General features: G+C 46.0%; 1 protein-coding gene across 2 annotated transcripts in view; it reads left to right on the plus strand.

The window, feature by feature from the left end:
- The window catches only part of DNAJC5G (DnaJ heat shock protein family (Hsp40) member C5 gamma), a 410,708-nt gene that overhangs the window by 4,446 nt on the left and 391,099 nt on the right, over positions 1–15,163 (plus strand). Inside the window, exon 1 of one of the 2 annotated variants that reach the window (XM_069605489.1) lies at positions 4,983–5,116. The exons of the other annotated variant lie outside the window; for it this stretch is intronic. Within the exon in view, the coding sequence (XP_069461590.1) occupies positions 5,006–5,116 (111 nt within the window). The 5' untranslated portion in view covers positions 4,983–5,005. Of the gene's footprint in view, positions 1–4,982; positions 5,117–15,163 lie in introns of those variants that run through there. 2 annotated transcript variants of the gene reach the window in all.

Consider the following 15,163-nt stretch of genomic DNA (forward strand, 5'->3'; position numbering starts at 1 on the left):
GTCATGAGCATCAGGCGTGAGGCGATATTGGGAAGGGGAATTTCTGTGCATTTTGGGGTTTGTCATGAGCGTGAGGCGATATTGGGAAGGGGAATGTCTGTGTATTTTGGGGTTTGTCATGAGCATCAGGGGTGAGGCGATATTGGGAAGGTGAATTTCTGTGTATTTTGGGGATATGTAATGTGTATCAAAGGAGTGATATTGGGAAGGTGAATTTCTGTGTATTTTGGGGTTTGTCATGAGCATCAGGCGTGAGGCGATATTGGGAAGGGGAATTTCTGTGTATTTTGGGGTTTGTCATGAGCATCAGGCGTGAGGCGATATTGGGAAGGGGAATTTCTGTCTATGTTGGGGTTTGTCATGAGCATCAGGGGTGAGGCAATATTGGGAAGGGGAATTTCAGTTTATTTTGAGGATATGTAATGTGTATCAAAGGAGTGATATTGGGAAGGGGGTATTTCTGTGTATTTTGGGGTTTGTCATGAGCATCAGGGGTGAGGCAATATTGGGAAGGGGAATTTCTGTGTATTTTGGGGTTTGTCATGAGCGTGAGGCGATATTGGGAAGGGGAATGTCTGTGTATTTTGGGGTTTGTCATGAGCATTAGGCGTGAGGCGATATTGGGAAGGGGAATTTCTGTGTATTTTGGGGTTTGTCATGAGCATCAGGGGTGAGGCGATATTGGGAAGGGGAATTTCTGTGTATTTTGGGGTTTGACATGAGCATCAGGGGTGAGGCGATATTGGGAAGGGGAATTTCAGTTTATTTTGAGGATATGTAATGTGTATCAAAGGAGTGATATTTGGAAGGGGAATGTCTGTGTATTTTGGGGTTTGTCATGAGCATCATGCGTGAGGCGATATTGGGAAGGGGTATTTCTGTGTATTTTGGGGTTTGTCATGAGCATCAGGCGTGAGGCAATATTGGGAAGGTGAATTTCTGTGTATTTTGGGGTTTGTCATGAGCATCAGGGGTGAGGCGATATTGGGAAGGGGAATTTCTGTGTATTTTGGGGTTTGTCGAGCATCAGGGGTGAGGCGATATTGGGAAGGGGAATTTCAGTTTATTTTGAGGATATGTAATGTGTATCAAAGGAGTGATATTGGGAAGGGGGTATTTCTGTGTATTTTGGGGATTGTCATGAGCATCAGGGGTGAGGCAATATTGGGAAGGGGAATTTCTGTGTATTTTGGGGTTTGTCATGAGCATCAGGGGTGAGGCAATATTGGGAAGGGGAATTTCTGTGCATTTTGGGGTTTGTCATGAGCATCAGGGGTGAGGCAATATTGGGAAGGGGAATTTCTGTCTATGTTGGGGTTTGTCATGAGCATCAGGCGTGAGGCGGTATTGGGAAGGGGAATTTCTGTGTATTTTGGGGTTTGTCATGAGCATCAGGGGTGAGGCGATATTGGGAAGGGGAATTTCAGTTTATTTTGAGGATATGTAATGTGTATCAAAGGAGTGATATTGGGAAGGGGGTATTTCTGTGTATTTTGGGGTTTGTCATGAGCATCAGGGGTGAGGCAATATTGGGAAGGGGAATTTCTGTGTATTTTGGGGTTTGTCATGAGCGTGAGGCGATATTGGGAAGGGGAATGTCTGTGTATTTTGGGGTTTGTCATGAGCATTAGGCGTGAGGCGATATTGGGAAGGGGAATTTCTGTGTATTTTGGGGTTTGTCATGAGCATCAGGGGTGAGGCAATATTGGGAAGGGGAATTTCTGTGTATTTTGGGGTTTGTCATGAGCATCAGGGGTGAGGCAATATTGGGAAGGGGAATTTCTGTCTATGTTGGGGTTTGTCATGAGCATCAGGCGTGAGGCGATATTGGGAAGGGGAATTTCTGTGCATTTTGGGGTTTGTCATGAGCGTGAGGCGATATTGGGAAGGGGAAAGTCTGTGTATTTTGGGGTTTGTCATGAGCATCAGGCTTGAGGCGATATTGGGAAGGGGTATTTCTGTGTATTTTGGGGTTTGTCATGAGCATCAGGCGTGAGGCGATATTGGGAAGGTGAATTTCTGTGTATTTTGGGGTTTGTCATGAGCATCAGGGGTGAGGCGATATTGGGAAGGGGAATGTCTGTGTATTTTGGGGTTTGTCATGAGCATCAGGGGTGAGGCGATATTGGGAAGGGGAATGTCTGTGTATTTTGGGGTTTGTCATGAGCATCAGGGGTGAGGCGATATTGGGAAGGTGAATTTTTGTGTATTTTGGGGTTTGTCATGAGCATCAGGGGTGAGGCGATATTGGGAAGGGGCATTTCTGTGTATTTTGGGGTTTGTCATGAGCATCAGGCGTGAGGCAATATTGGGAAGGGGAATTTCTGTGTATTTTGGGGTTTGTCATGAGCGTGAGGCGATATTGGGAAGGGGAATTTCTGTGTATTTTGGGGTTTGTCATGAGCATCAGGCGTGAGGCGATATTGGGAAGGTGAATTTCTGTGTATTTTGGGGTTTGTCATGAGCATCAGGGGTGAGGCGATATTGGGAAGGGGAATTTCTGTGTATTTTGGGGTTTGTCATGAGCATCAGGGGTGAGGCGATATTGGGAAGGGGAATTTCAGTTTATTTTGAGGATATGTAATGTGTATCAAAGGAGTGATATTGGGAAGGGGGTATTTCTGTGTATTTTGGGGTTTGTCATGAGCATCAGGGGTGAGGCAATATTGGGAAGGGGAATTTCTGTGTATTTTGGGGTTTGTCATGAGCGTGAGGCGATATTGAGAAGGGGAATGTCTGTGTATTTTGGGGTTTGTCATGAGCATTAGGCGTGAGGCGAGATTAGGAAGGGGAATGTCTGTGTATTTTGGGGTTTTTCATGAGCATCAGGGGTGAGGCGATATTGGGAAGGGGTATTTCTGTGTATTTTGGGGTTTGTCATGAGCATCAGGCATGAGGCGATATTGGGAAGGGGTATTTCTGTGTATTTTGGGGTTTGTCATGAGCATCAGGCGTGAGGCGATATTGGGAAGGTGAATTTCTGTGTATTTTGGGGTTTGTCATGAGCATCAGGGGTGAGGCGATATTGGGAAGGGGTATTTCTGTGTATTTTGGGGTTTGTCATGAGCATCAGGCGTGAGGCGATATTGGGAAGGTGAATTTCTGTGTATTTTGGGGTTTGTCATGAGCATCAGGGGTGAGGCGATATTGGGAAGGGGAATGTCTGTGTATTTTGGGGTTTGTCATAAGCATCAGGGGTGAGGCGATATTGGGAAGGTGAATTTTTGTGTATTTTGGGGTTTGTCATGAGCATCAGGGGTGAGGCGATATTGGGAAGGGGCATTTCTGTGTATTTTGGGGTTTGTCATGAGCATCAGGCGTGAGGCGATATTGGGAAGGGGAATTTCTGTGTATTTTGGGGTTTGTCATGAGCGTGAGGCGATATTGGGAAGGGGAATTTCTGTGTATTTTGGGGTTTGTCATGAGCATCAGGGGTGAGGCGATATTGGGAAGGGGAATTTCTGTGTATTTTGGGGTTTGTCATGAGCATCAGGGGTGAGGCAATATTGGGAAGGGGCATTTCTGTGTATTTTGGGGTTTGTCATGAGCATCAGGCGTGAGGCGATATTGGGAAGGGGAATTTCTGTGTATTTTGGGTTTTGTCATGAGCATCAGGGGTGAGGCGATATTGGGAAGGGGAATTTCTGTGTATTTTGGGGTTTGTCATGAGCATCAGGCGTGAGGCGATATTGGGAAGGGGAATTTCTGTGTATTTTGGGGTTTGTCATGAGCATCGGGCGTGAGGCGATATTGGGAAGGGGCATTTCTGTGTATTTTGGGGTTTGTCATGAGCATCAGGCGTGAGGCGATATTAGGAAGGTGAATTTCTGTGTATTTTGGGGTTTGTCATGAGCATCAGGCGATATTGGGAAGGGGAATTTCTGTCTGTTGGGGTTTGTCATGAGCATCAGGCGTGAGGCGATATTGGGAAGGGGAATTTCTGTGTATTTTGGGGTTTGTCATGAGCATCAGGCGTGAGGCGATATTGGGAAGGGGAATTTCTGTGTATTTTGGGGTTTGTCATGAGCATCAGGGGTGAGGCGATATTGGGAAGGGGAATTTCTGTGTATTTTGGGGTTTGTCATGAGCATCAGGCGTGAGGCGATATTGGGAAGGGGAATTTCTGTGTATTTTGGGGTTTGTCATGAGCGTGAGGCGATATTGGGAAGGGGCATTTCTGTGTATTTTGGGGTTTGTCATGAGCATCAGGCGTGAGGCGATATTGGGAAGGAGTATTTCTGTGTATTTTGGGGTTTGTCATGAGCGTGAGGCGATATTGGGAAGGGGAATTTCTGTGTATTTTGGGGTTTGTCATGAGCATCAGGCGTGAGGCGATATTGGGAAGGGGAATTTCTGTGTATTTTGGGGTTTGTCATGAGCATCAGGCGTGAGGCGATATTGGGAAGGGGAATTTCAGTTTATTTTGAGGATATGTAATGTGTATCAAAGGAGTGATATTGGGAAGGGGGTATTTCTGTGTATTTTGGGGGTTTGTAATGGGCAGCAGGGGTTGAGATTGACCTAAAGTACAGGCGGATTCAGTTCTTTTTGGGGTTTTCTCTTTCAGATGGGCGATTTGCCCAGAGGAGATGTTTTATGGAGTGGGGCTGGGCACAGCGCATTCCTCCCTTGCCAATGGGACTTTGTACCAGTGAACAGTACAGCGAGCGGTTAGTTATCTCCCCCCCCCCCTCCCCCCCTAGAGGGGGGTGGGGGAGGGTTGGAGGACTTGTTACGTGCAGCAGGTGGGGATATGTGTCTTATGCAGATAGACGCATTTGGGTACGAATTTGCAGCATAACAGTTCTCCTGCATGGGGGGGGGGCGATGTGACATTCCCCGGGGAGGGAGGGGGTTGTTCATTTACCCCTTTGCAATGTGTGCTAGTGAGAGAAGGCTAAACGGAGGGCGTGTATTGCTTTCATTCTCAATCAAACATTTTAAAGTCCCTATGAGACCCGCTAGCATTGTGTGTTTGTTTTAAAGTTTGCCGATACTTCCTGAAATGCCTTTACGGCGTAAGGACTTGTGTCTGTTACGTCGTCGTGACGTTTTCACGTGGGACGTCTGCGTGCCCAGGAAGAGGATTGCGGAGGAAGGAGTGGTGCACGGGCAGGTATTTATTTTTATTGCGGATTTATAATGCGCTCATTCATCTCGGGAAAGCGCCTGGCATATTTGTATTTACATAGATCTCATACACAGGTGTTTCACAGCGCAGCAACAGGGGAGAACAAAACGCCCATGGGTTTGTTTCTCCTATATTTATTTTAGTTGCATCAACAGCGGAACTTTCCGTGTCCTCACCCCCAACCAGAAGTAGTTTATGGCCTTCCCGCACACGGCGAGGGAATTTCATAGCAGATAAGGCTACCGGCATCCTCAGCACTGGATAAATCCAGTGCTGGAAATTGAAACAGTTTGGTGTGGGGTCCCACAAGGGCCGGGGTGGGGGCGGAGGTGAAGGTGGCGGTGCCCAGAGAGACGGGGTTTGGAGGGTCGGAGCTGGCAGTTGACCTCCGATCAAAGGAAATGTCCAAAATAATACTCACCCTTATCCAGTGCTGGAAATGAGAACAGTTTGGTGTGGGGTCCCACAAGGGCCGGGGTGGGGGCGGAGGTGAAGGTGCCCAGAGAGACGGGGTTTGGAGGATCGGAGCTGGCAGTTGACCTCCGATCAAAGGAAATGTCCAAAATAATAGTTTAAAACGGCGCAATTTCTTGCATGCTGCTTCTTTTCCAAACTATATATCAATTCCACTTCCATGGCACTGGGGATGTTACTTCACATTGCTATGTTAATAATAGTTTTGACCAGTGTTGCTGAGTAATTTGCATCCCATTTCATGAAGAAGGGAAAAAAACTTCCCCCTTGGGTACTTATTCAAACAGGGTCAGAAAAGGAATGAATTGCCATTTACAACTGTGGGCCACTTTTTCATTGATGCCTAAGACCATTTTATGTCCCAGTCCGACCCGCACATGTACATGGGAGCAAACCGTACCAGCCATCTGTGCACCTAAACTACCAACAGCAATGTTAGTCTACACTGTGATTTTAGCTCATGCAGTGCAGTATTTGAAGCAGACTGAAAGAATCATTAAGATGAGCAATTACTTTAGCTAATGGTGAAGGAGCAGATAGTCTGCGGGGAAACCCTGTTTTATTTTTTGAGTTCACCTGTCGCATGATCGCTAAAATCTCGTTTGTGCTGATTAAGTTCAGGCAAATTCTCATGAAACTTGCTCTTAGACCTTTGTCTGGGATTTTCTCGCGGTATGGTATAATCTTGTTTACTTTTTTTGGATTATATGGCAGATCCTTTGTCGGGCTGCATTGTTCGACTGGATTCAGAGTCTCTATTCAATCCATTACTAGGATCTATTTATTGGCTTGTCCTGTACTTGAGAGCTCCTGTTCTTCTCCATTTTGTGAGCATTTGGTTTTCATCGTTCAACATTTTTCTGTTTATCTCCAGAATTTATTTTGCAGCCAGTTGAATGATCTTCCTGCATAGTATCGGACCACTTCTTTTGACAGTTGTTTTCAGGGAGGACAAACTCCGTTCACGTTGAATCAACACCATAGGAGTCGACTGTGGCAATGACAGCACTTGGCGCCAAATAGTTCCTCAAGCTTAATCCATATGGAGTCCGGAAGTGATGGCATTGCTTCAGCTCGAAAAACTATACTTGGCATCACCTTTTGATCTAAAGAATTTCAGGATTGGCATTAATGAGAAACGTCCAAACTTTCTGTTCATGATTTTTGTTTGGACTATTAAGGTTCTCATCTTTGCTTTGGTCTTGCATTGGTGTTTCAGCTATACTGTTGCTCAGTATTATCCCCAAGTATTTGAAACTGGTGATGTTTTCCAGCCTGTTGCACCCGTCAACAGTTTGAGGTTTGAGACTGTTTTATTTAGTGATTTTTGCCCCTTTTTTTTCTAAATATTATCTTTTTTATTTCGTTGAGTTCCAAGTTGTTGTCTCTCAGGTAGACCTTCAAGTTATCCATCTGTCCTTGTAACCCGATAGGGGTTTGGTCAAGCTGTATTATGTCATCCGCATAGAGGATTCTTGGCATTTTTGTATTTCCCAATGACAGTGGGAAGCCTCAAATTAATTCCTGGGAGTCCCTATAGTCAGCGATGTAAGAGTTGTATAAAGGTGGCGCTAGAGGGCATCATTGCTTTACCCCACGCGCTGTTGCAATCTTATCTGATAGCTTTGTTTAGCCTTACTCTCTTTGAGTTCTGTGAGTACTAAGCCTGGATAGACTGTAAAATTGAGCTCGGGCACCTTGCCACGAGATTTCTCTATTCATCCTGTCGAAAGCTTGCACTAAGTCCACAAAGATTAGCCATAATCGTGCTTTTGCCTTCAGAACACTTCAGAATGTTTGCTGAAGTTCCCAGTCCACGAACGAAGCCTGCCTGTAGTGGATCATAATTATCGGAGGCCAAGGTCCACTCTTGGAAGCCCTCCAGAGCTAAGGAACCAAACATTTTGCTGATATCCAGTAGAGCGATTGGGCGATATTGCCTTCGATCATTCTTGTCCTCTTTTTTTTAAAGATTGGCACTACAATGGCGTTTTTCCAAGTTGAGGGAATTGCACTGCGGTTTACACAGTCCTGGAATATCTTGCTTATCAGGGATGCCCAGGCTTCCGGGTGCTGTTTCAGGTTATAAAACCCAGCTGGGCCCGGTGCTTGAGTTATTTAATTTTCTGATCTTGCCTTGTATAGTCTTCTTGTCACTGGCCATGTTCCAGCGCACTTTAACAGATGGCGTGTCAAGGGGGCATTTGTTTCCCAATGATTTATATAATTCCTTTTGTGAAATCCAAGCTTGTTCAGCCACGTTGTTATCAATTGATTGATTTGCGCCTGGCTCAATCAAGGTCCAGAAGACCCTGGAGTTTTTGCCACTCGGAATACGCGGCATTGCTTCAAAGTTTGCTTGGTATAAATGTACTCTTTGCTGCCACATCCAGGCTTTGTAGTTTTTTTTTTTTTTTTTTTTTTTTTCCTCCTCTTTTGCTTTAGTTATTAATAAGGGATTTTTTGGTTTGTTTTTTTCACCAAGCGTTTGCTTTGTTTTACCAATCGCCTTTTAGGTACTAACAGTTTGTTTTACACGTGGAGCTTTGATTTTAAGGTGTCGGAGCTCTGCCGTTAACTTTGTGTACTTTTTGGATGGGCTAGAACTTCTATGCTTCATTTTCTCCACTGTTCCTTTGCTTGGCGAGTCAGATATCAAGGAGACAATTTCTTTTTCTTTTAGTTTAAGGCGTGTATTCCCCTTACAAGGTTCCAGGTTATTAAGCACGCTTTCCCTGTTCAGGTGTGACTTTCCAGTAGGTTGCTAGGTTATGGTAGCTGTTTAAGGTTCTCACGACTTCAAAGTCTTCAATTTGCTCCAGCAATCTTCTTGAGACAGTGCTTTTCCTTCCCATGTCGGTACTGATGGTATTTGTTTATTTTATTTTGTGGAGGTTATGCAGATCGTATGCATCCATTAGCAGCGTTTTCTGCCCCAAAGATATGAATGCACTCTCGAATGAAGCTTTGCCCCCTCTGTTACGCACACTGCATTTAAGTCACCTGAAAATGCGTGATCGATTTTTGTGGTGGCGTTGGCTTCTTCAAGGATGTCTTCTGTGACGTGTAAGTATTTATTGGCATCAGTTTTGGCCCGGGTCCAGTAAGTGTTGATTGGGAGAATCTTTTCAAATTTAGTTGGATCTTCTTGGGGGCTCTTGACTATTCCACAAAAAGAATCTAACGTTAACCCGCTTCCTGCTCTTATGGCGGTTAGGAGCCTGGAAATGGGCCTACCAACCTTCCCCTTAATTGCTGGTGAGAGTTCCAGGTCATATCCATTGAGGTAAGGCTTTGTAGTTAACCATGTCTCTTGGAGACAGACAATATCAAAGTCGCCCAGGTTAACATCCGAGATCGTAGTTAAATGTCCGAAACCTCAGGTATTCCATGAGCACATTGAGCTTTTCCTTGGTGCAACTATTCTGACGTCCCCTAGGTCGAGCCCTGAAACCTTCCTGCATTTAGATGTTGGTGGCTAGAAGAATTTATAGTATGTCCTTCAATTTTGTATTACTTGGGCGTCCTTGGTGAGCATTTCTGCCCGTTTATCTTTCTCTCTTGATTCATATCAAACTTTTGTCTCTTTGGTTCGTTTAATCTCCTTAATTTCATAACCCATTCTTTTGAAGTCCCCTTTAGAGTTTCGGGAGATGCTCCTTACATTAGTTGCTTCAATATGGAGATAGGGGCACTCTTTATCTTCCTCCCTTGGTTCAACAATCAGATTGTCCCCTGGGTGCAGTCTTTTTAGGCTTGCACTTTGTTCGCAAAGTTGTATAACCTTCCTTCGGTTGAGTACTACATTATTTGTTCTGTAAGACACTCCTTTTCTTGCGGTCTTTTGTTCTCGTTTCCAAATATTTGTTAGTTATGTTTTTATTCTTTTTTTGTTTAGGGGACCATGTGTGGTTCTGCTGCTTAATGACCTCCCTTTTTGTGTTTTTTGTCTTTGCTTAGTCCGTCGCGCACGGGAGGAATACCTCCTTACTGAATCTGTCTCTCTCGTGTGACCTAGAGTTACTCCTGGTTTTCTCACGCCTCACTCTGGATTTCTGACTTGGCCTTTTATACTGAGCTTTATCCTCTTTACTTTGGCTTCCATGGAGGTGCCCCCCTATCCCCCTGTGCTCCGCCTGGGGGCTGGAGCATCAATCTTCCTTTTTTGGCGGTGGGTTTCTTCTTGCTTCCCTTATCTATTTTCTTTTTTTTTTTTTTTTCCTTTTTAGGTTCCTTTTTCTTTAATTCATTCTGCAGGCGATCTGTTTTTCTTTTTACATCTGGCATGGGAGTTAGCTCTGATTCAGAGTCTTCCATCGGGTAGACACTTGGCTCCAGTAACTACAAAGTTCTTGGCCAGAGGTTCAGTTCTCGTGGTCTCTTGTGGTAAATCCCCTTTTTCTTTTATGTTTAATTTCAGTGTTTTTTTTTTTTTGTTTTTTTTTTTTTTAGGGTCGGCTTTGGTTTTCACAACGTCCTGAGCCACTGCCCGTAACCTGTTCCCTTTGTGCTTTCTTTATTCCCTCTAAATACCATCACTCCCTTCGCTATTCCTAGACCATTTTGTCCAAAGATCCGGTAGGATGCCTTAGGCCCTACGTTTGAATTCCACAATGGTTTTCGCAAAGGATTTTGTCGGGGTAATGGCTCAATTAGAACCAAAGGCTCTAGATCTCTTGCAATAGCCCAATTTCTCCCTTGGTTTCTTTTGTGCAGGTTCCATCTCTTGTGACTGCAGATGGGATAATGCCTTCTGATACGTAAACTGCTCTGCCCTTGGCTTGGGTTAGTGCCAGTACTTACTTTTGGGTGCCGGCTGATGTGGCCACTTCGGAACTCTATTCAGGGGAATCTCGTACTGGTGTTTGAGTTGAACTTGTTGCTGTTACTAGTTCTGAGTGTCTGGTGTTCTCCTGGTTTTTTGGCTTCATTATAACCCTCCAGATGGGTTAGTTTTGAATGCATGAATGACATTATTGCTGAGTTGTCTTTAAGGGCTTAATTCATAGCCTCGTATAGTTTACAAAAAGGGCTAGCGCAATTGTGACCGTTGACATAATGGACGTCAAGTCGACTTTTTTGGAAGGGGTATCTTGTGAAACTGGAGTTGAAATTTCACTGAGCCGTCTCCTTGGGGGGGAATCATCTCCAAGGTCAACCCGTGCTGAAGGGTTCCCTTTTTTTTTCATTTCATTTTTTATATTTTTTTATGGGGGATCTAGCTTTCTGTGATTCTTCTTTTTCAGCCACGTGTGGAGATGCCAACCTGTTTTGAGTCCCCCTCATTTGTCGGTGTCATTCCAAGCTCTTGCCTTGGAAGGCTACTTTCATTAGACGATGCCGGTATTGAGTCTGGTTAACTTTTCTCTAAGCCAACCTTGGTCCGCTGGTCCGGATTTTTAGGCCTTAGCAGGCAGCCGTTTATTTTTGGCAATGGGGGATCCGTTGTTAAACCGTTTGTCATCTCTGGAATACGATTCTTTAGAATGTCCTCACTTAATTGGCCATCGGACCGCCCTTTTTCTTGCCAGATATGCCATTTTATCAATGTTAGCATTTTGGGCAGGTCCTCCCCGGCCCTTGGCGCATGCTTTCTGTCGTTGCAACGGGCCTGTAGGGGAAGCTTGTCTGCTGAGCTTACTTGTAATGTTGCCTGGGCACCGACACCTGCTGATGTGTGACAGGCTTCTGACCCTTGCCGGCATTTCGGCGTCTTGTCAGTTCAACAGGAAGCCGCTCCCCCATTGATTTTTTTGTTGCAAAAAAATGTTGTGCTAGATAGCACTGATTTTTGCTGTAGAGGGAGAAGACGATGTTTCATTTTTAATGCTTTTGGGCGCAAACCCGTGTGTCTTCGTGGTATGAGAGTCTTTTCTTCTGATTTGTAGCCCGCTGTAAGAATTCACCCCCTCCCACACCCTGGTTTTTTATTATTTTTTTTTGTTTTTTTTTTCCAGCACTTTGGCCGGGCCGAGCTTTATCCCTCAGGGGGCCGTCTCCTCTCGGCAAGCGCCTTCAATAGGGAGGGTGAGGTAGTGGCTTGCATAGATCTTTAATTCTTTGGGCTTTTTGTCTTCTTAGGTGTTCAGGATCTCCAAGCCTACTTCCTGGGGTCGTGTGGTCCTTTGTCTTCAGTTGTTAATTGGGCCAATGAGTTTCCTTCTTCCACGTTATCCGCACAATGCCCCCATGCATTATTCCTTGTCAGTGTATCTGGAGGAGTTGTTAAATCGTCTCTGACCACAATATCGTGGACTTCGATATTTACTTTAATTTTCGTTTTCTTAACCGCAAGCGAGTAGCACATAGGATGGGCTGGGGGAGAACTGCCTCCTGACCTTAGAGCGTCGCCCGTTGGCTTACCCTGGGGGTGACGGTGGTTATAGCATTGGAAACAATATCTCCAGCTTAGATAGTCTTCGAGTTGCTTTCTTTGTATACATCTGGGCACGCTGGCTGTGTTGCCTCAGTGGTCTGTTTTGATCTGTTTTTGTTTCTTTATCACCCCCGCCCCCTCCAGTGTGTCGTACACTGGGTTCTCCAGAGAGACGCAGATCTTACCTTCAATATTCTCGCTGCCCCCCCCCTTCCTGATAGGAGTTGCCGTTGACTGCTTGAAGTTGGCGGGGCGCTATTCTTGCTCCATAATCCTATGGCGCCTGCTGTGCAGACTTTTTTATTTTCGTCCATTGGTGCCCCGACAGCCACGGACTGCAACAGACTGCGTCCCACTCAGCGTCCACGACACTGTTTAATGCGCTTCCTCTTGAAGAATGGAGCATGTAGAAAGACTGCAAACCAAAGGGAACGTCGGACTGCAACAGACTGCGTCCCACTCAACCTCCACACTCCACCATGAGCAAAGTTTTCTTTTACTTGAACCACAGCCGGCCCAGATCCTGCAGCTCCCCTCTGGAAGCAGTTTGGTGGCTGCATCGTGTGGGATAGTTTAAATGATAATGGAGGTATTTATTCATGTAGTGTATCCGACGCACATTGCATAAATAAACCGGGCCATGGCTGAGGACTTTAACTTCCTCTGGTGACCCCGTGCACCCTGCACAGGGTCACCAGAGGAAGTTAGTTTGCTTTTCCTGCAGCTGTGACCTGTCCTTTGTACACGTAGGGGGGCGGAGCCATCAGAGCGCTTATGGTGGCAATGAGCTGCTCTGTGCCGCCTCTTTCTTTCTTTTTTCTCAAAGTAACCCAGCGCAGAGCATGGGTTTGGGGTTTGCGGCGGCTGCCTCTGGGCAGATCCTGCTACCCACCTGGTGTGTTATCTCGGGTCCGGCGAGAGCCGGCCCAATGACCAGCGCTGCAGTTATCTGCGCAACACGGCTTTCACTATTAAAACAGCAATGGGCTCACTGCAATGGCATGCAGTTCCCTTTGTGTGAGTTTTGTAACTTTACTGCCTTTCGAGGTGAGGGGTTCTGAACATTGCAGGGAGTTGTGCCTGACTTTACCGCTCAGTGCTGCCAGGCAGTGCATTGACCCCACCCTGCCTATATTTCTTTCTCTCTGTATAGGACCGACTTCCTTCATTTCCCTGCAACTTCCTTGATTTACCTGCGTTGTCTCACTGACTAGGTGCCTGCATGTTGCTTTCTTATTATACAGTGAAAATGCAAACTCCTATGTAGTCTTGCGAGCAAGATAACAATGATTATTTAGCCCTAAAAAATGGCCATACTGTAGGCAGAGGTCTTCAATCTGTGGGGCGTGTGATTCAGGACTGCGAGAAAAGAGAACATACATGCTCAGTTAGTGCAATGTAATGGGGGCGCGGGGAATAAATGCAGCCTGGACGTGCACTTTCCTGCATTTGGATCGCATGTCCACGCTGCATTGTTGCTTCCTGCTGGTGCGCCAGCGTCTTATTGCCTGGTAAGGGATGCCGCTTCTTGTCTCAGACCGCCACACCACAGTTGGAGGGAGTTCCGGGAAGCAAGCATATCAGGCCTTTGTCGGTCCCTCTGCTTCCCTCTCTACCTTTGGACCCACGAAGACTAACGTGTGGGGAAAGGTGATCAGGGAGGCTGGAACACTGCAATACTGGTTCCCCCTGCACCCCTCTCCCTCTGTGTCGCCACCTTGCTTGGCCATGGGGTAAGAGGCGAGCGTCGACAGAAGCATGCGTTGTATGATATCCAGCTCCCCCACAGCAGATTGCTGGGCTCTCCAGCAATCTGCTGTGGGGGAGCCAGATATCATACAACACTGGTCCCCCTGCTTTGGCTGTCCCTCTGCCTCGTCAACCCTCTGGTCCATAGGACGGCGCTGGCCGGGTCCCGAGATCCGGCTTCCTCAGCCATGACCAGGCTTTACCAAGCCCCCCAGCTTGGCAGAGGGAAGCTGGGGGCTTGGTGACCTAATCTAAACCGTGCTCCTTTCCCCAGCCGTCACTCGTGCGTTTCCTGGCTCTGTTTGCTCATCCCTTTCTGGACAGAAAAATCAAACGGGAAACCATGGAAATCGATGGGCCATGAACATAACTGCGGCTGGGAGGGGGTTGGTCAATGTTGAAAGCAGGCATTCTACATGCAGGACACATTATTATTCAAATGTGCGTTTTACACATTCAAAGGGGAAAAAAGTAATTTCCAAACTCAAACGCTGCTGAAACTTGCGTTCACTAGTTCTCTTTGAGATGTTATGTGATTATTTAGTTTTGTTCTTTTTTTTTTTCTTTTTTCTTTTTTTTTCTTGAGCACCACACCAATACTCTTGTGTGCCCCTTGCTTTGTGTTTTATCACAGGTTATATTTATTAAGGTGTGCTGTTTACAAATAAATACTTCTGTTGTGCTGACAGCAGCTATTAGGAAATTAAACTGGGATCATGGGTGCCAAATGGAGGCAGAAATACTCCAACCCATTCCTTGGCCAACATTTTATAGCACTTCCTTTTTTTTTTATAAGTAATTGGAAAAAGTCATTCGATTAACAAGTTTTGCATATTTTGTTTTTTATTGTTTTGGTTAAATTCAACCTTAAACACAGTCTCCGCAATGGTCTGTCAACCTGCTGAGCTACCCCGGGAGCCATCTACTATAGAGCAAGTCTATGCTGTGATGCTGGAAATGCATCAGAGGGACAGGGCCTCTGAATCCTTGTCCTTTACTGCTTTTTATCGTGTGTTCTGTCATGTTTTCTGCCCAGGAGTCCATGTGGGACTCCTGGCAGTGCAGCTCTCTCTTTTGGTTTGGTGAACAGACCCATGGGATACCCTTATGGCACCCATGGGTAGGGGTACAACCCTGTGCCCCTAGTGTATGTTTTTGGGCACCTGTGGGTGGCCCACAGAGCAGGGTACGGGCTGGTGGCAGCTCCATGCTGAATTTGACAAGTGCTCTGGGTGTCCTCCATTTTGGGATGCCCAGGCCCTGCCATTGGGATCAGTTGATTCCTGATAGGAAACAAGATGGCCCCTGTGGCCTCTTGCTTTCTATTGCCTGTTACCTTGTTTTCCCAAAGTCCTGGGAAGCCCTGACTCTGTCCCTTCCCCTGACTTGCTGTTGGGTGGAAGTTCCATATATGGTGTTGTTGTGAAGGCCCA

This window comes from Ambystoma mexicanum, chromosome 4p (genome assembly GCF_040938575.1).
Source record: "Ambystoma mexicanum isolate Mex_15411 chromosome 4p, UKY_AmexF1_1, whole genome shotgun sequence".
Taxonomy (NCBI): Eukaryota; Metazoa; Chordata; class Amphibia; order Caudata; family Ambystomatidae; genus Ambystoma; species Ambystoma mexicanum.